This window comes from Elephantulus edwardii, unplaced genomic scaffold (genome assembly GCF_000299155.1).
Source record: "Elephantulus edwardii isolate Elephantulus edwardi_28Jun2011 unplaced genomic scaffold, EleEdw1.0 scaffold00216, whole genome shotgun sequence".
NCBI classification, from domain to species: domain Eukaryota; kingdom Metazoa; phylum Chordata; class Mammalia; order Macroscelidea; family Macroscelididae; genus Elephantulus; species Elephantulus edwardii.
Window position 1 is genome coordinate 4,255,131 of NW_006399966.1, and position 20,754 is coordinate 4,275,884.

Below are 20,754 nucleotides of genomic sequence, written 5' to 3' on the forward strand. Positions count from 1 at the left end.
TCCACCAGCTGCTTCAAAGTAGAAAGGCAGTCTTCTCCCATGCAATCCACTGCCTGTGAAAACCCACTGAAGGGTCACCTATAATTTGGATCCAAGTCAACAGCAATGTCTTGTTAATCAACAGTTTTAAATAGCCACCATCTGTTACCTTCCAAATTACACCATGTTCTTGTTGTGTATCATTGAATCAGAAGGCTCCTAGATAGTTCTGTATCTGATTTTCAGAGGCTATAACTTGCACAGAAGCCTACCCATCTTTCTCCTGCAGAGCAGCTGGTGGACTCAAACCCCTTACTTTGGATTGGAAGCACAGCTTCTTACCACTAAGTCTCCAGAGCTCCCTAATTACAATCTCTCTCTATATATAAGCTCTGGTGACCTAGTGTTAGAGTTGTGCTGTCAACCCAAAAGCATGTAGTTCAAATATACTAGCAGCTCCTCAGAAGAAAGATGGGCAGTCTCCTCCCATGCAACACTGCCTCTGAAAACTCGTCAATTCCAACTCAATGGCACACAAACACACCACCACCACATATACATATACAGGGGGCTCAGGTTGTGTAATCTGTAGAGAGATGCACTGCTACCTGAAGGACCATATCTCTCTGACAGATGGGCAGTCTCCTCCTGTGGTATTTATAGCCTTCAAAAACCCAGTGGAGGGTCAGTAATGAACTGGTTTCAACTCAATAGCAATGACTCTGATATTGTGGTATTTATTACTCAAAATGGCTTTCCTAGCCACTGAACTTGACTTTGCCAAGTGGATGAGCAGAAATATGCAAATAGAACATATTGGCCTATCCACAAGGGGATTGGCTATCTCACCAATCCACAAAGGGATTGGCTAGTCTTGCCATTAAATTGAGTGACAGCAGAAGAAGAAATCTTCCCCACCAGTGAGGAAGAAGAAGAGAATGTCGTACATCCTTCAGGCCCAGAAATTCTTGTTCCAGCCACACCTACAGGAGCAGCAGCCATGGCCAAACTAGAGAACAACATAAGATGAAGCTACCTTGGGACTATTACCCCGTGCCTTCCCCCACCTCCCGGACAGAACAAGAGATAAACTAAGAGTTTTTGCCTATGTTTTTTGGACAACTTGTGGGACAACTGGGGGAGCCAGTAAGTACAGGACTGAGAACTTTGTAACTCTGGCCTAAAGAGACATGAGGCCCAAGGCATAGGTATCTATGAGCATTTTGGAAGCTACCCAGTAGCTATTCTGCTACTACCCTGGATTATAACCTTCTCACTTCCCCAGTACGGTTCTGTGTGGTCTGTGAGCTATTGCATTGGGTTTTGGACCCAGTAAAGCAGTAAGACTGGTGTTGAGATGAATAGAAAGAAGTACAGGAGTATGGGGGAACGTGTTTGACCTCAAGGGAATTGGTTTTGTGTTACTGATGCTGTTGATGGAGCTAATTCCCCTGTGTCAAGTTGTTGTTAAAGGTCATATACGGTCCCCACATGGCCTTTGTTCTTTTTACAAATACTTTTCACACACACACACACACACACACACATTCAAATAGGTGGTGTTGTATGCAAGTGAGTCGAAACTGATTCATAGTTGACCCTCCAGCGGGATTTTCAGAGAGAATAAAGCACACAGGAGGAGATTACTCATCCTCTTCCCAAGAGCAGTTGGTGGTTTCAAACAACATACCTTCAAGTTGGCAGCCCAACACCTTACATAAATGTAAAGTGTTTGTGACCCATCAGAGGGACCCAACAGCTTGCTAATAATGTAAATATGGTAAATTACATCTTTGGGATTATGCAAATAAGACATGTAGAATGCTTAACATGAGATCTGATTAGTTTGGTCATCCCACCTGGCTTAAATTGAGCCATTTCAGAGGCAGAAACTGAACTCTCACTACCATAAAAAAGCAGAGAGTGCAGCATATACTTTGGACCTGGGATCTTTTCACAAAGTAGAGGCAGCACAAGATGACATGGCAGCCCACATGGTGGTAGTGGTGGTGGCAGAGGTGTCAGACAGTCAGAGATTGGTGTGAGACGCAACTGTGGGCTTCCAGCCCATAGAGCAAGAAAGCTGAGTACTTGCTAGCAAAGCGGGTACCTTTGAACACTAGCCAAGGGACCTAGGTTAGCTAACCTACAGAGTGAGAGCTGAACCCCTTGAGATCTAGGCTTATTGGCAGAGTAGGGGTGATACATAACTGGCAGGATTCAAGGAGCTTTTTAACACTTGTCCAAGCAGGTCGGAGGCCAAGGCTGAGAAGCTGAGGATCAGAAAAAGGTCTGCCTGTGACTATGCCTGAGAACTGGCTGCCCTGACTCAAGTTGTTTCCACACTCAAATAGTGTAACCTCTTCTTTCCTTGATACACACTCCATAACTGCCTGTGAGTTCTGTATGTATTATTGAACTGACTAGAGAAGCAGTGAAAGCTGTGGGAGGAACTGGTGTTGGAATTGTTAGTTGTGGAATGTGGGAGGCATATCTGATCTCAGGGAATTGGCTTTGTGCTGTTGAGGGGAATTATTTCCCCTGTGAAGTTAGTACAGCTCAGATGATGTCTCCCCCATACCCGACACCGTTTTCACAAGGTGCTTTAGATAAAGCTTTATTAAAAGAATGATGGGTGAGTTCAAACAAACTCTTGGGAGAAGTGAGATTTGAGAGAGTTCTCTTATCTCTTGTTACCAGAGGTGAAATCTTAAAATAGCCAAGATGAAGATTTAAGGGAAGAAGGGAAACTTGGCTCTGATTGGAAATTGACTTGGGATAAAGGTTTAGGAAAGGTGGATGTGAATCTGATGAGGGCTGTGCTTTTGCTGAGCACGTACAATGAAAGGACAAGGTGCAGCAGAGCTAAGGGCATTTTAAAAAAGAGGCTTTCAGGAGTTGATTTTGTTTCTTTTTAGTATTTCATTGCAGTTTGGAATTTTTATTAACTGGAGTTGAGTATGTTAATATGGAGGCATTACAAGAGAAAAGGAAAGAAGAGTGCAGCTGAGAGTCTGTTACTACCCAATGCTAGTCTCATTTAAAAATAGTAACTTTAATGGTCCTAACTTCTTGGAATGCTACATGGTTCAAAATCAAGAAGGGAGTGTGTCAGGAATGAGTCCTGTCTCCATACCTTTTCAGTCTATATGCAGAACAGATAATTTAGGAGGTTGGACTTTATGAGGAGGAATGTGGCATCAGGATTGGAGGAGAACTCATCAACAATCTATAGTATGCAGCTGACACAACCTTGCTTGCTGAAACTGAGGAAGCCCTGAAGCACTTTCTGCAGGAGGTCAAGGACTGTAATCTTCAATATGAATTGAAGCTCAATATCAAGAAGACAAAGATTCTCACCACTGGGCCAATTGGCAGTACCATAATGGATGGAGAAGAGATTGAGGTTGTTAACAGTTACAGCTTGTTCAGCTCCTCAGTCAACACTTTTGGCACCAGCAGTCAGGAAATCAAAAGGCAAATTTCATTAGGTAAATCTTCTGTCAGGGACCTTTCCAGAGTACTGAGAAGCAACGAGGTCAGTCTAGAGACTAAGGTGAACCTGATACGTCTGTGGTCTTTGCAATTACTTGCTATGCATCAGAGAGCTGGATAATGACTAAGGAGAATAGAAGAAGAATTCATGCCTTTGAATTGTGGTGCTGGATCAGAGTCTTGAACATACCATGGACCACCAAGAAAACAAATAGTTCTCTCCTGGAGAGGGTGAAACCAAGTTTCTCCTTGTTGTTGTTGTTGTTATGTGCCGTCGAGTCGCTTGCGACTCATAGCGACCCTATGTACAACAGCCCTAAACTCTGCTCTGTCCTGTGCCAATCGCACTGTCTCCGACACTCCCATCCTGATTATCCCAGTCACTGAATCAATCCACCTCATAGAGGGCCTTCCCCTCCTGCGCTGTCCCTCCACCCTACCAAGCATGATGTCCTTCTCCAAGGACCGGTCTCTCCTCACAACATGTCCAAAGTATGTTAGACGGAGCCTCAGAATCCTTGCCTCCAAAGAGCCACCCGGTTTAACCCTTTCCAGGATGAATCTGTTTCTCCTTAGAGGCCAGGATTTTGAAGCTCCGTCTCACATACTTTGTGCATGTGGCCAGGAGGGACCGATCCCTGGAGAAGGACATCATGCTCGGAAGGGTGGAGGAACTCTGGATAGATGGATTGATACAGTAACTAGAGCAATGAGGGCAGGTGCATTGGAGTCAGTAAGACTGGCTCAGGATAGGGCAGGCTTCAGAGCTATTGTACATAGGGTTGTTATGAGTCACAGGCAGCTTGACAGCATCTAAAAACAACAATAGTTTATGTGATGCTATTTTTCCCACACTCCTGGATTTACAGGAACTCTGATGGTATAGATTGTAGCGAATTGTGCTGCTGATCAAAAGGCTTTACATCTCCAGCAGTTCAAATTCACCAGCTTCTCTGAGGGAAAAATATGGGCAGTCTCCTCCTGTTAAGATTTACAGCTTCAGAAGCTTGCAAGAGGGTTCCCTGAAGTGGAATTTACTCACTGGCAGTGGGTGTTTTGTTTTACAGGTTTTTAAAATTTAATGAATTTAAGTATTTTTTTAACCTTTGTGGAAAATGCATAGAATGTTGAATGAACATATATCTAAATCCTGCTAATAAAAGATAAAGTAGGAAAAAAAAAACTACAACAAAAGGAGTAAAAAAAAAATGGTAAAGTATCTCTTTCCCTAACCTCTAGATATTATTCATTTCATGTTTGCATATTTGATAAGAAATGGGTGCCTTTGCTCTTTAATTTGCCCTGGTTTGTATATATTTCCATTGACCATTTTGTAAATTACTTGTATATACCCTTTGCCCTTTCTTTCCTTTAATTTCATAATAATCCGTAGAAACACTTTTGTGAAAAAAAATCAAATGCAGTTCAGTCTCACAGGCTCACTCTGAGGAGAATTTGGAAATCAGTTTTTTAGGCCCTTTTCTAGGCATCTACAGCTGTGCAGTTTTGTTTTGTTTTGTTTGCTCTATATATTGTGTTCCAATCTAGTTTTCCCTCCTTAACAACAGTCTTGGAGATAGTTTTGGAGTCAATACACTTGCTGACCACTTGGGAGTCCCTGCCCAGTTCTTTCCTACTGCAGGCACTGCCCTTGGTAAGGGCTGAATTATATTCCGTGGAGTTGGAATTTGTATAACCACCTCCTACATTTTGGGTTGTTTTTTTGTTTGCTACAATTGCAAGCAATGCTGGTAGGAATGTGCCCATGTGTCCCTGCCTGTTGTGAAGTGGGGAGAAAGTGGTCGAGAGACTGCCAAGCAGGTAATTGCTTTCCCAAAAACAGGATTTGCAAGTACTTAGTTCTCCCTATCTTACTGGACACTGAATGTTATCAATCTGGCACTGAATATTAATAATCTTGAAATGTTTCTCCAATCGAGTAGGTGAGTAATATCTTACTGTTGTGTTAGTCTGCATTTCTCTGCTAACTGGTGAGGGTGGGCACCACCATTCATTGAGGTGACAAATATTTCACATCTGTGATGCGCTCTCTCAGGCACAATGGCAAACACTATAATGACCAAAACAGTATTTATGATTTATATATATGAAAATTTCCAAATTGACTTTTTGATGTAATTTGTAAGTCATTCTTCTTGTATGCTTTCATCCAAATTATCTAAAATCATATATGACTTAACTTTTTAAAAAAACAGGTATGTTACTATAAACAACTGGCCAGAATCTGCTTGCTGTTGAGGGCAGCTCTTCTCTCACAGTGATGCTCCCTCCAGTCAGGGCCTGGGGTTTAGGGACTTTCCTTTATTTTTTTCAGGCCTGTCGGCTCTGTGAAATGAAATTTTAAAAACCCTGTCCAGAAAAGAGAAGTTTACTGCCTTTCTAACAGGTAAAGTTGTCCTCCACAGGTAGGACACTCCATTGAGATGAAATAGTAGCTGCAGGACGTAGACCTCAGTGTCCTACTGTGTCTCCCAATTGATGATGGTCGTGGAGAGCCCAGGGTCCCTGAGGACAGAAGAGCAGGCATCTGGGAGGCCCTGTCCAGTTCTCTCCTATGTTAAGTACTATAGGGTCTAGGCCTGTGCAGGACCTATTATTATTATCTATGTTGTTCTCACAACCTTTTCTCTGTCATGTGAGGAGCAACTGCTCAGTGCAAAAAACTGAAAGACAACCACAGGATGGTAAGAAGCTTCACATTTCAATCCAATAATTTCATTGTTCAGAATTCTGTTCACAGACCATTTATTTGCATTCTGGAAAACTAGGCTGCTTGGGAATTCCCACCTAACAACGAATGTGGGTATTTCTGACTTTGGGACCTAAGGAGCAAGCAGCAAAAAGAGGCTGATGACTGGGCTCCCTGTTAATGGGATCTCATGGTGACCACTGTTTAAGAGACTGAGACACAACCACAAATGGTTTCTTTCTACCTCAACAACAATTTACTGAAGGGACTGTTTAAGGAAGAGAGTTTCAGTCTCAGTCTTGTTGAAACAGACACAGGCACTTACTTAAAGGAGTGTGTTCTGAAGCAGAGACAGAACTATTTGAGCAGAGTTTTGAGGGTCAGATCAATCTTGTCTAGGCCAAAAAGGAAAAAAAATAAAAACAGGAAGGGCCGGTCAAGCCGAGGGAACAGCTCATGAAAATGCCAAGAAGCAAAGGAGAACAGGTGAGATCCAACAACTGAGAAACTGTCTCCTGAGGTTGGAATCCCAAAAAAACTGAAGAGGGTGGAGAGGTTCAGAGAATGAGACAGAGGCTGGGGTCTAGAAGCTTTGTTTGCCTTGTGGAATTTGGATTTCAGCACCTGAGAAGCCACTGCAGGCCCTAATCAGAGCTGTGATTCCCAAAGATCATTCCAGACCAGTCAACAAGGTCCTCCTTAAAATGACAAATCAGGTTGGCCAGAGACAGTGCAGATGGAGGTGGAGTTCCCTACCCTTTAAAAGATTAAACAGGTACATGGGTGACAGGGGAGGAGGCAACAAAGGTCACTATCTCCCAACTGAGGGTCTGGATGGAGGGGCCCTCTACACAGCAGAAGAGGAAGATGACCGAAGGTTGAGTTCTGGGATAAGCCTTTCCTCTGGAGAAAGTATCTGAAGCTCAGGGCCGGCTGGAGGTCAGCAGATGCCCCATGAAGCCAGAGGAATAACGAGCTGACTAGGAAAGGTATGCAGAGGAAGGGGGAGGCCTGAGACGAATCCTTTAGGTTTAGGAGGTGGGGTGATGGCTGTGGGAGTAGCCTAGGCGTGGGGCTCACTGGATGCGCCCCTCCACACGCAGCAGCAGGTAGTCCCTGAGGAGTGGGGGTAGCGGGAGCCAGGTGGCTGCCTGGCGGCAACAGCCACCTAACTGAGCACGCACGGCCAGCCTGGCCAGGTGCTGCAGCTGCCTCGGCTGGTTCACCATGCACAGGGCCGAACGGTAGAAGGCTTCGTGCTCCTAGGTTAGGAGTAGAACTGGGTTAGGCGACCAGGCATATATAACTCTTTGCCCTCCTACCTGGAAGTCATTGAGATTTTTGCAACATGTACTCACCTTGATGCCTAGAGCATCTCAAAAGCTCAGATTATGAACTAGAGAGGTAGAGATGATGGGGCTGACATCACACTGCAGGGCAGGTTCTTAGATATGTCTGTGCCCACCCTCATCCCCGAAAGGCTCACACAGTGGCCAGCATCACAGGTGACTGGCTGGTCAGTATTTATACTAATACAGGTGAGAGAAGCAGAAGAAGCTATGGAATTAGAGGTCAGACTGAACTCTTAGGGGCTGGGGACCCTGGAATCCAGGGGCTTCATTCTGCCCATCCTCCAGCAGCCTCAGAGACCCTCCTCCTCATGTACAGGTAGGGCCCTGGGGTGGGCATACCTGCCACAGTTCTGGAGGCACTGCATCCACCCAGGCATCACAGGATGGAACACAAGGATAGGCATTAAGCAGGACTTCCAGGGCACGTGGGAAGGAGGCACACAGTTTCAGCATCTGCGAGTTAAAAGAGGAGATCAAGGCGCTCTGCTTCTCCCAACCAAGTGTGCACCCCAACCTAGACTAACTTGGCCCCCTCCCCACGTCACACCCTCTAGTTTGAGCCTCTCCTCATCTTTTTCCAAGCCTCGCTTTCCTGCACTTTTCAAGCATGCTCCAACCTCTTTCCTTGGAGGTCCTTTCCTCCCTACGACCACCTAACTCACACAGCATTCCGCACCCTTCCAGAGCAAGATAGCTGTGGGCAGGCGTTCAGTCTGTTTCCCGGACCCTATTTTCCTGATTCAGTGTGCACTTACTTCAGGATGGACTGGCTGGGCCCCATAGTCCAACAGGGCTGAGAAGAGGACCTCGGGCTCCCAATTTGGGGCATCCTGGACGGCTTGCAGCGCGCAGTCCATGGGTGTGTGTCCTGCTCCGTTGGGGACTCTCACGAGGGCCCCATGGCTCAGCAGTAGCTCAGCCAAAGCCCCACATCCATTGGCACAGGCGTTGTGTAGTGGAGTGTGGCGCTTGCGGCCAGCGGCCCGGGCATCAGCCCCAGCCTCCAAGAGCCTTCGAGCCACAGCCTCATGCTGCCCACCTGGGCCGGGGCCCTCGGCAGCCGCACACGCTGCATTCAGGGCCGTCTCGCCCTGGCTCGTGCGCAGGTCCACGTCAGCGCCGTGCGCCAGGTAGAGGACCACATGCTCCTCCAAGCCACGTGCTGCGGCCACATGCAGGGGCGTCACCTCATTCTCCTTTGCTGCCAGGTTCACCTTTGCTCCTGCCTCCAGCAGCAGCTTGGCACACCTGCAGATAGCAAGGCACGGGGTGGGGGCGGGGAAGCAAATCCTGAGGGTCTAAGGTCTGACTTGGGACCACCTCCCCCTTCGTTCTCGAGAAAGTTAGCGATCATTTCCCCTTGATTCTCACCCGCTGGCCTTAAAGTCCAGCCAGGTTCTAGCATTACAAATACAGAAGCCTATGACAAGCAGTGTCTGAAGCTCCTGGGAGGTAACTCCTTTGGGTTTCTTTTTTTTTTTTTTTTTCAAATATACCATTTTTTCTCCTTTGGGTTTCAAAGGAGAACTTCGAATCCTTACTTAAAGGTCTTAGTGCAGCCTGGAAGCAGCACTTTAGTGGCCGTGTCCACATTCGACCTTGCCGCTGCAGTGGGAGCCTAAGGCCTGCTTCTGAATAATTTCTAAGTGTATCTCCTAAAATTTTGAAAATGTAAGTGGCTATGAATCGTAGGCAACTCGACGGCATGTAACAACACTTTTGAAAACATATGTATGTACTTTACAAAAAAAACTGGAAGACAAATCCACCAGATGCTCTGCTAGAGAAGGAGGGACAATCGCTTCCTGTACCAGTCAGATGCGATTTCACAGTACACACACACACAAAATAATAAAAATTTTAAAAAATTAAAAAAAAAATTGGAAGGCTAAGAGCTAAATAGAGAAATTGATAGTAAAATTAAAAGAAACTTTTTTCCTGTTGGCAAAACTGGAAGACTGCTTTTTCCAACCAGACACACCCACTCAGGCAAGGGAATGCCTTTGGGGACCCACCTACTCCTGGTTCCAATAGAGAAAACAAAACAAAACAGACAAAAACAAACAAACAAAAAAAACAACAACCAATAACTATATAAAACACAGTCTGAGGGAAAGAGCATGGTTGTCTTGGGAAACAGTTATCGGTCCAAACACAAGTTGCTGCAAATATGCATCATTATACACTGCAGGGGTGAATCAAAGATGCAGCGAACTAAATTAATAATGAGGAAACTAAACTAACAGTAATTTATAATTAAAAAGCCAGAATAGTAGCTGCTGGAAACTAAGGAGCAGCTCCTTCGACCCGATGAAGCCTTGATAAGTGATTGTCCTTCCCGAGAGGACAGCGTGCCAGCGCTCCTGCACCACGCAGCTTCGTGGGCACTCTGCTGGCTGCACACAGGAAGCCAGCCTCCCATAAATGACTGAATTTATTGCTTTCGTGCATTCTAATCATGGACTAATTTTGGTTTCCACTTGCTAAATTTAATTAACACTCGAAAGCTCATTCGGTAGGGCTCTAGAAATTTTCTATGGAGTCTGTGGGAAGGTGCAGGCGTTTGCATGTAAGAACCCAGGAAGGGGCTGGAGTACTTCTAAGACCATCAGTAATGTAGCTTGGGGTGGGGGCGGGGGGAAGGAGGGGCGGGTGTCCAGAAGATGGGCTGCGTTGTGTCCTCCAGGAAACCTTGAGTTCTTTTTTTTTTTTTGAGAGTCTAGAGAGCATTATATTGAGTAAAAAACCTCAGTGTCATGAGGACAAATACTACATGATCATTATTGATTTTTTTTTTTTGGCTTTCCTTAATGGTTTTAATTGGAAACAGGGACACAGGAGAGCCAGGTGAAGGGGTCACTGTTTGGTTAGAGGGTGGTGGCCGATTCCAGACTGCGCTCCTGGAAGTATCGGTGAGGGAACCTTGAGTTCTTTCAACCTCCAGTCCTGTCTGTCTAGCCAGCCCTGTCTGCCTACCCCTGACCTAATTTGAAGGAGTATGAATACCACCAGAGAGACCAGGGTCTTTGTTAACTTTAGAAAATGGGAGAAGTATGGGGGTGTCTCACACTGAGGCTGGGAAACACAGGGCTAGACCAAGTCAGTTAGGAATTTGGCTTTTCACAGGGAATAGGGAATTGGAGTTACAACAGTTTTCCCCAAAGCAGCAAGGCTTCTCCCTCCAGGGCCTAGCAGATGTGTCCTTGGACAAGTCACTCAACTCTTTTTCTAGCCTGTTTCCTGCTCTGTAGAATAAGGCTTGCCTTTCTGGATATTCTGGAGACTGCAAAGTTGGATAAAAATGTCAAATTCTTCTTTTATCTGGTTGTCTAAGCTGGAAACACACATACACACACACCCACACACACATACCCCTTCCCAAACATCTCAAGCCCAGGTACCTACTGCAAAGATTCGGGGGCTATGCAGAGGTGCAGGGGAGCATTGCCCTCTTCAGATAGCACATTGGCCTTGGCACCGAAGGTCAGGAGCAGCTGCACACAGTCCACCTGGGCCTGGGCACAGGCCTCGTGCAAGGCGGCTCGACCCCCAATACGAGAGTCCAGCTCAGCCCCAAGCCGGATCAGATGGCGAGCACAGTCGGTGTAGCCTCGGCCTGCAGCAATGGTGAGAGGAGTTGTCTGCTTGGTCTTGGGGGTCATCACCCAGAACCCTGGAGAGAGGAGGCAGTGTCAAGACAGTGAGTAAGAGACCAGCAGGCAATTGAAACAGATGAGGGAGAAAACTGTTTAAAAGGAATATATGATTAGGTTTTATTTTCATGACAAGATTCCAGAAAAATAAATGCATCGTAAAGTGGACTGTGGACTTGGGGTTTGTATAACAATGAAAGAATTTTTTTTTCTTTCAAAGAGAAAAGTGAACTGGGGGGAAGGGGCAGGTAGGGAAGAAAATATGCAACCATGAATGAATGTAAAAAAATTAAATGGGAAGAATATGCTATAAAAATATGTTGCATTAAAATATTTTTTAAAAAAGAAGGAAAAAATTTAAAAAACACCTTTTAAAATATATTCTGACTAATAGTGATGCTACTAGTTGCTACTGAATAAGGATGACAGAAGAAGAATCTTTACCTTTGAATTGTGATTTTGGAGAACAGTAGTAAATATCCAGCCGACTGAGGAGGTGGAAACAGAGGGGTAAGGAGAGGCAGGGGAGTTAATTACAGGGTCATACAATTTGATAGGGGGAGTAAAGGAAATGGGAAAGATCTGGTGTGAAAAACAATGTATTCAAACTTTGTAAATAAACCAGTATTTTTTTTTTTCAGAGTCTCTGTTTTGTTTTGGTTTTTTTTCAGAGTCCCTGTTTTGTTTTGTTTTTTTTTAAAGAGAAAAAAAAAAAATGGGGGAAAAAAAAAAGAGAGACCAGCAGGCGGAGTGGGGAGTGGGATATTGTGGCTGAAGGCTAGGTTTCTCTCTGCAGTTTGCTGATCACAAACACTGCTCCCGACAGGCTGTTGTGTAGGAAAGGGCCCAGCAAGCCTGGCAGTGAAAGTGTAAACTCGAAGATCCTTTTAGAACAGCTTGGTAATCTGTAATCATAGTATGTGTGTCATAAGGGAAAAAAATTAATTGCTCTTTAGAATCACAAGAGCCAACTAAGAAGGCTGGATCCTGTGATCCTTAAGGGAACCTCAGGGTCCTTGGAGGTTTTTTTTGCTCACCTGAGCTTTCTGACTTTGGGTATGGAGGGGAGGTATGTTCTAGAAAGCCTGGGGTAGAGCCTGGGAGTCGCCAAGGAGCAGAGCTGGAAGAGTTCTGAAACCTGTGTTGGATTGGGGGTGAAGGGTGGGAAGTGGAAGTAGAGTAGGAAGAAGGTGGAGAAAAAGTAGGGAGAGAAGCTAATCCACCTATTAGTGTTGAACCAAATTGTAGAAATGGTCAGGACTTGTTTAAAGGGACACAGACACCTAATATTGAGATGTACCTTGCTGGCATTGTGGCAAAGTAAATCTGGCCATCCTAAATCTTGGGCAAAACTCAGTTTTGTTTCATCATGAGCTATGAAATTAAAGAATGAGAACATGTTTCATGTTGGGGGTGTTGGGCATGCTGCAGGATAAGGTCAAGATGCCGTGGGCAGGGTGAAAACCCAAACTGAACTCTTGCATCCTAGGAAGAATACAGAGCCTAAAGTGGCTATAAGAGTAGCCCAGGTGACACAGTAGTTACAGAACTCTGCTGCTAATCAAAAGGTCAGTGGTTCAAACCCACTAGCTGCTCTGAGGGGAAAAGATGAGGCAGTTTGCTCCTGTAAAGGATTTTAGTCTTAGAAACCCCATGGGCAGTTCTACTTGTAGAGTTGTGATTGACTTGATTGCAGAACATTTGGGGTTTTGAACTGTGAGAGTCCTTGGATGGTGTGAAAGGTTAATGTTCTCAGCTAACTAAAAGGTTAGAGTCCACCTAAAGGCACTTTAGGGAGCGCTGATGGCCTAGGGACAAGAAGCTGCGTTGCAAACCTGAAGGCACACAGTTCTAATCCACCAGCTGTTCTGTAAGATTAATTTGTGATTAACTACCTCTGAAAACTTGCTGGATGGTCAGCTATGGGTCAATTCCAACTCTACCATACACAATAACAGAGGCACTTTGGAAGAAATGTCTGGTGATCTACATCTGAAAAAGTAATCGCTGAAAGTTCAATGACGTTCAGGACAACTGGCTTGATTAGTTGGTGATTGTGGGAACATGAATTCTCCCAAGGACTTTGAGCCACAGAACCTATGGCTAGCGTTCAGGCAGTTTCTTAACAATCTTAGGAACAGGACTGCCTCAATTGAATGACATTATGTGGTTTACATGTAGAAATCTTCTTGTTTCCTAAGGAAACCATTTAGCAAGTACACAAAAATGTTCTCTCTAGTATGGGGGTTAGTGAGATAAATCAAGGCACATTTATGTGTTTGAATTTATGCACCTATTATTATGGGATTCTACTTACTGACATGGATAGATGTTACATTAAAAAAGCTGACTATAGGGAGCTCTGGTGGCCTAGTGGCAAGAAGCTGCACTGCAAACCCAGAGGTACGCAGTTCAAATTTACCAGCTAGAGAAGGAGAGGCAATCTCCTCCTGTACCAGTCAGATCCAATTTGATGGTACACAAATACACACAAATAATAAAATAAAGTAAAAAAGCTGGCTGTGAAACAGAAGGTGGAGTATCTCATTCTATAAAAGAAAAGTATCCATGTGTGGATACATATACACAGAGAAAAACTGTTAAAATATAACAGTGTTACTCTTGATAGCATGTGATTACTATATTTATAGTCGGAGAAACAATTTCCATTCTTAAAAGACACAGAAACCATTAGCTATTTTGGAGACAATGGCAAGGGTGCTGGGCAGGACGGTTAGTCTGTCCATCATCTGGAGGAGGGATGTCGCCTATATTACCCCCTCCTATTCTCTCTGTCCCCCTCCTCTTCTACCCCCACCTGGTGCTCCCTACCCTGTTCTGCTGACCAGGCCAGCTGGTTGCTCACAGTCTCCACAATCATGTTGGCAGCCTCTTCATCTTGGAATAGGACTTGGACCTGCAGCAGGTCTCCAGAGAACAGGGCGTTGTGGACAGCTGGGTCACGGCAGGAGCGGCGAGGCCTAGTGAGCAGGGCCCGGGGACTGGGGGGGCACCTGCGGCTCCGGCATTGCTGGACAATGGCCCGACGCCGGTCCTCCCACTCCAGCCACTCTCGCTGTAGGCGGAGGGACCGCAGTGTGGAGGAGGTGAAGGGGAAGGTCTCCCTTGCCATGGATAAGGGTACAGGGGGCTGGGTAGGGACACCTGGGAAAATCCAGGTTCCCTAGGCCCAGCTACCAACCTTGCTCTGAGAAGCCACCCTGCCCCCTCATCGGTGAGCCAGAGAGAGGAGCAGCTGGGGCTATAAATAGGCGCCTCTGCTGCGCTGGTAAACAGTTTGTCATGATCTTGAGACAGGGATGGTGCTAGGTTAATGCCAATCCCCCAGCTCAGGGCTAGGACCAATCTGTTTCTGCTGATACCCTCAAATTGGGCACAGGTCCTCAGCTGAGGCCACCTCTGGACTCGAGTCTCCAACATCCCACTTCTGTAGGGGCATCATCTCTTAGTTGTCTGGGAATATAGAACAGTCAACTGGGGAGATAGCAGGCCAGGGAGGAAGAGCCAAGGTCTGAGGGATGAAGGCAGACCTCAGTCCAGGAAATAAGAGAAGGGGAGAAGAATCTCTCTAGGTGCCCATAGCAATGTTTACAAGAACGTGACAATATTCAAACAGGTCCAGGTTCAGCTTCCCTGAGGTGAGCATACTGCTTGGCTTGCCTAGGAAAAGAATAAATTTTATTTGGACAGTAAATTATGTGGGATAAGCAGGTTATGCCTCACAAGTCAACATCTCCGAGATGGGCTCGAGATCACATAGCTTGTGAGGGGCAGAGCCAGAATGAGGACCCTAGCTGTCCTGACACCATAGGACTCCCAACTTCTGTGGCCATGTGATGGTAAAGGCCTTGGAAAGATCCGGCCCCTCACCCCCATATTGGACAGCAAGCTCTCTAAAAAGTGACCTCTCATTTTTTTTTTTTTTTATGTGTGTACCGTCAAATTGGATCTGACTGGTACAGGAGGCGATTGTTCCTCCTTCTTCAGCAGAGCATCTGGTGGATTTGAACCGCGCACCTCTGGGATTGCAGTGCAGTTTCCTGCCACTAGGCCACCAGAGCTCACCTCATTCTTCTTTTTAAACTCCTTTTTTCTTCTTTTAAGAAAGGTCAAGGGATTGATTTCATGACTGGAGGCTTATGACCAAAGGGGACTTGTCACATACTCATCCTTAGGACAAAGTGCCTGTGCTTCCAGGAGCCTCTAGGGGGAGGAATGCGGCCGTGAAATAGCATCTGGCTGAAGCCTGAGAACAACAGCCTGTGTCTCTGCCAAGTTGGGGGAAGGCAGGCAGGCCAGCCTTTCTAACAGAAGTTCTCCTCACCAAGGAGATCAGTGTGTCCGGCGGCCAGCTCCTCCCAAGCCCGGTTCTCTTCTTGTTCACTTAGAGTCTGCTAAACCCCAGCCTATCTGGCCAAAGTCCCGTTTCATTTGTCCCCATCGCAATTCACTCCCTCTGCTCCTTGGTTTCCTCTCCCTCAAGTCTTGTGTCCCCTCACACACACAAGTCCTAGCTCCTACTGTCTCGACTTGACTGCCACTGGAAGTTCAGGACCTCGAAGTACCTAACGAACCCAGCCTTCCACATGGTGTTTCTTCGTGGGGCTTTTCTCTTCTCGGCTGCCCTGTTACAATGATCTAAAATGAGTCAGTTCCCTGCTTGGAGATGGCTACTGACCTCCACCTCCCCTCTCCAGGTAGGCCCCAGTCCCTCTGTTGAACATTCTCGCTACAGCTCCTCCCATTCCTTCTCAGGGCCCTTTCCTGTACTTGTAATTGCATTCTGCCTATTCCTCAAAATCCATCTCAAAGGTCAACAGCTCTGTTGAGATATCTCTAAAGCAACCCTGCCCACATGCCTCTAGCCACTCCCAAATCCCTGCTCCCAAAGGTCTTCCTGGGAGCTTGAGTGCTTCAGAGCAGGACCTGAAGGTATTTGGTTTTATTTCTGGCCTGGCACCTAGTAAGTCAGGATGCAGTATTTAAAAGTGCTTGACTCATAGTAGTCCACCTCCCTATGTGTAATACACTGAATGAATGCTTCTCTTCTTTGCCAGAACAACCCATCTATCTGCCCAAGGGGGTGGCAGGAGCCTGGACTTTTTCTAGCAGTGCCCTCCCACTCTGCCAAGCCCTAGACTACTGATGGTATTTCAGGGTGGGGGATCACACAAGAAGAATGAGGTCATGTCCAGTGATGACTAGATTATTATGGATTGAGTCCCCTGAAAATATGAGATGTAAATCATAATCTCTCTTGGCTTATGGTTTTAACACTATTTGTGAATGATTTGTCCTTGTTATGCTAATGGACAGGATTTCTGTCCCTGCTGCAATTCACTCCCTCCTCACAGGGTATACTTTTAATCAATATCTAAAAAAGATTAAATACAAAACAACACCTCATCCCAGTAAGAATAGCAAAATTTAACAGAACAGCAAACAATAAATGCTGGTGATGTTGTGGACAAACTAGAACCCTTATTCACTGTTGGTGGGAGTGTAAAATGGTGCAACCACTATGGAAGGCTGTATGGTGCTTTCTCAAAAAGTTGCAACTAGAAATACCATTTGACTCAGCAATTCTACTACTGGGAATATAGCCCAAAGAAACCATAACCAGCACCCAGGCAGATATATGCACACCCATGTTTATCATGGCTTTGTTCACATTAGCAATAAGTTGGAAACAACCTAAGTGCCCATCAACAAACAAATGGGTAGAGAAGCTCTGGTATATTCACACAATGGAATACTATGCTGCACTGAAAAACAAGGAACTCATGAAATATTATACAAAATGGGTGACCCTGGAGGACATTATGCTGAAATATCTCAGTCACAAAAGGACAAATACTGCATAGTGTCACTGTTGTAAAACGAGACTGACATAGGGATTGAGGGGGAGGCTGAGAAAAACTGGATAAATTATGTATACTGCATTGAAACAGATGAGGGAGAGAACTGCTTAAAAGGGATATCTGATTAGGTATTATTGTCATGACAGGAGTCCAGAATGAAGACTGCATGCATAGTGGAGTGGACTTGAGGGGAAGGATTGTATAACAATGAAAGAATTTTTCTTTTACTTTTCAAGGAGAAGAACTAACTGGGGTTGGGGGAGGTTGGGCAGGGAGAAAAGTGCAACAATGAATGAATGGAAATCCAAAGCCTCTGTAAGCTTTCATTAAATTCAATTTAAAAAAAGAAAAGCTTAAATAAAAATAAACAATCTCTAAAAGAGAATAAATAAACAAGGCAGGAAGAGCAAGCAGAGATCAGGGAAGAGGCCACATGAAGACTCCCTTAAAAGCAGAAGCTTAGGAAACAGGACCTTCTCCAGAGCCTGCAGAGAAAGCCGCTCCTTAGACCCAACACCTTCAATGAGGGCCCCTAGCCTCCTAAACAGAGAGAAAACAAACTTCTGTTTGCTAAAGCCGCCCACTTGTGGTATCTCTGCTATAGCAGCACTGGATTTCTAACACAGAGCTCCTCAGAGAATGGCGCCTCTATAAATGCAGCTGTGATTAACTCTTTTGGAAGCCACTTGGCGTTTTAATTGCCCCACCAACAGCCCGGCTGTGCACCCACAGCCGAGTTCCCAGGGTTAGGAGCCTGGCAAGGCAGGCAGAGTGTCCTCTCCCTCCCTGAGGCGCACAGTAGTCCTGGCACCTGGGCTCACGGCTATGCGGGTCTCCCTAGCATCTCTCACCTTACTACACAGGCTTGAAGGTGTTTACGACTGCTCCTGTGCCCTCATCCTTCACATTAGCTTCTTAAAGGCTGTAAAAGGCTTTTCTTGTTATGGGCCTGTGGGTAGTCCAGAAACTCTACTAGAGGGAACAGTGCCCCATGATTTGCTATCCAGCCTGTCCCCTGGGAGCTCAGAGCCTGTGGGAAGAAATATGACAGAAGGAAGCAAGGTATGAAGCAGTTGGGTCAAGACAGTGAACAATGGAGATCAGGCCTCAGGGAACCGACGGGGTGAAAGGCTGAGGCAGAGGAGGCTGGCAGTCAAACTGCAGTCTTTAGACCACCTGCTCCTTAAAGGCAAGGATGGTGACACTTTGTCTCACACACTCTGAGTATATTGTCAGGAGGGGACAGTCCTTACAAAGACATCATGCTCAGAAAAGTCAAGTCAGTGAAAAAGAGGAAGATGCTCAAGGAGATGGATCAATAAAGTGACTTTAACAATGGGCTTGCTTAAGAATGGCAGAGATTGTGAGGTTGGTGTAGGTCAGGGCAAAGTTTCAATGAGTTGCCAAGTGTTGTCAACTTGATAGCATGTAACAACTCATGAGTTGGGAGTTTCCTGTGCTGTTCTTTATTCCACAGCATGCAAACAAGATTGACAACTCGGTATAATTAGACCTATTATGTTCCACCCATGTCTCTTGTCCAGTTGAGGTTTCAAAGTGGTACAGAACCTCCAGTGATGCAAAGCTGTTTGATAACAGAATAACCTAAGGTATAACATACATATCCGTAAGTCCATGACGGTATAGACAAGTGATCAAATAATTATAGGAGGGAGAACAGGCAGATCTATGAAGCAGAAAACTTCTAAATTGCTTTCATAGATTTCATCCCTAAGGAGGTGGAACGTTAAGTCTCTGTTCCTTCCATGTGGGATGCTCATAGCACTTCCTCTCTAAAAGGGGCAATGAGTAATTCTCCAGTGGAGAACTTGACAAATACCTAGCCAGTAATCAAGGTCAGTTATCAAAAATGCTGTCATACTGATAGGATATAGAATTGGGATGATGGGGTGAAAATGGCACTTCTATGGTCTTTCCCCCTAAAATCCATTAACTGTGAGTTGTGATGTACCTTAGAGTAACCAAGTCCATACTTTCCAACTATCCTTTCTTCTTCATTGTTTCCAACTTTAGCATTCCAATCACTAATTCATCCTCCCCCTTTGGCTTTAGCTGTTGGTGCATATATTTGAGTAGTTGTATTAACAGGTCTTCCTTGTAGGTGTATGGATAATATCTTATTACAACATTGTACTTAAGGATAAAACCTGAGATTTCTTTTTAACTATGAATACACCATCATTTTTAGTCGTTTTAATTCCTGGCATAGTATATCACATCACTATCTGATTCAAAGTGGCCAAAGCTAGGCCTCCTCATCTCACTAGTGCCTACAGTGTCAATGTTAATACATTCCATTTCATTTTTCACTTTCCCCCCAACATTCATACCCTGTACATTCCATGTTTCAACTATTAAAGGATATTTACAGCTGTTTCTCCTCATTTTGAATGGCTGCCAATCTGGGCTCTACTTCAGTATCTATTCATGCTCATCTAGTGTTTTCACATAAGGCTCTTAGAGGCAGATGGCCAATCTTTCTTTCTAGTCTGTCTTAATCCAGGAGCTCCAGGAATACCTGTCCACCATGGGTTTTCTTTCTGGCATTTGATACACCAGTAGCACAGCTTTCAGCATCTTAGCAACCCACAAGTACAGCAAACTGACAGACAATTGCTGTATTAATTAAAGGAAGAGAATAATACATTTTTTCCCCTTGTGTGGTGTGCCGTCCAGTCAGATCTGACTGGCACAGGAAACTTCCCATCATTCTCCAGTGGAACATCTGGTGGATTTGAACACCACCTTTGGGATTGTAGCACAGCTTCTTGCCACTAGGCCACCAGAGCTCCCTGCTATATTAATGATAAACAAGCAAGAATACAGATTTCCAAGGTAAAAAGCCATTAGCAATATGTAGATCAATTTCCCCAATACAAAACAAAAAACCTCCAAAAACCCACCAGGTAAGTCTCGTAGTTTAGGAGGCTCCATGTCTTGAGTCCCAGGTACCACCTTTAAGGGAAGGCTCGCTCTCTAGTGGTTCTGGAGGAAGGTCCCGTCTCTGAGCGTCTGTTCCAGAAGCACATTCCTGGTGCTGCTGGCATAACAATAGGATAATGTCCCAAGTGAGGGCTGTCTCAGCTCGATCCTGTACACTAGAGCGCCACACTTGGCTTGAGGCTGCAGGCCTGAAGTGGTGGCAGGGTGTAAAACAGTTTTTTCTGTTGCTGCTCCTTTTTTAGGGGGTGCCTTATTGAAACCATGATCTTTTCAGCCACTTGCTATACAGCTGAGAGCTGGACAATGACTCCAAGGAGGATAGAATTGATGCCTCTGAACTATGGTGTTGGAGAAGAGTATTGAATATTCCATGGACTGCCAAAAGAACAAACAGATGTTTCTTTGAGAAGGTGTAGCCAGGGTGCTTCCTGGAGGCAAAGGTGAAGCTTCATCTCACATTCTTTGGTCATGTTACTAGAAGAGACTATTCCTTGGAGAGGGACATCATGCTTGGAAGGTGGAGGACAATGGAGAGGAAAACCCTTGACCAGGTGGATTGACACAGTGACTGCAACAATAGACCTGAGAGTGTCAGAGATTGTGAGAATGGCACAGGGTAGGACAGGGTTCCGATCTGCTGTTAACAGGGTCACTAGGAGTTGTACTCGACTTGATGGCACCTAAAGACCACCACACCTTCTGGTTGGACCTGAGTCACA

The 20,754-nt window shown here is 45.4% G+C and overlaps 1 protein-coding gene across 1 annotated transcript; it reads right to left on the minus strand.

The window, feature by feature from the left end:
- Positions 1 to 7,260: 7,260 nt before the first annotated feature.
- Positions 7,261 to 14,322, minus strand: ASB16 (ankyrin repeat and SOCS box containing 16). Its single transcript, XM_006897849.1, has 5 exons — positions 14,022 to 14,322; positions 10,942 to 11,209; positions 8,292 to 8,784; positions 7,876 to 7,989; positions 7,261 to 7,446 (listed from the first exon to the last, which is right to left on the minus strand). Exons 1-5 carry the CDS (start codon positions 14,320 to 14,322, stop codon positions 7,261 to 7,263), a joined length of 1,362 nt encoding a protein of 453 aa, XP_006897911.1.
- Between the last annotated feature and the right edge of the window lie 6,432 nt (positions 14,323 to 20,754).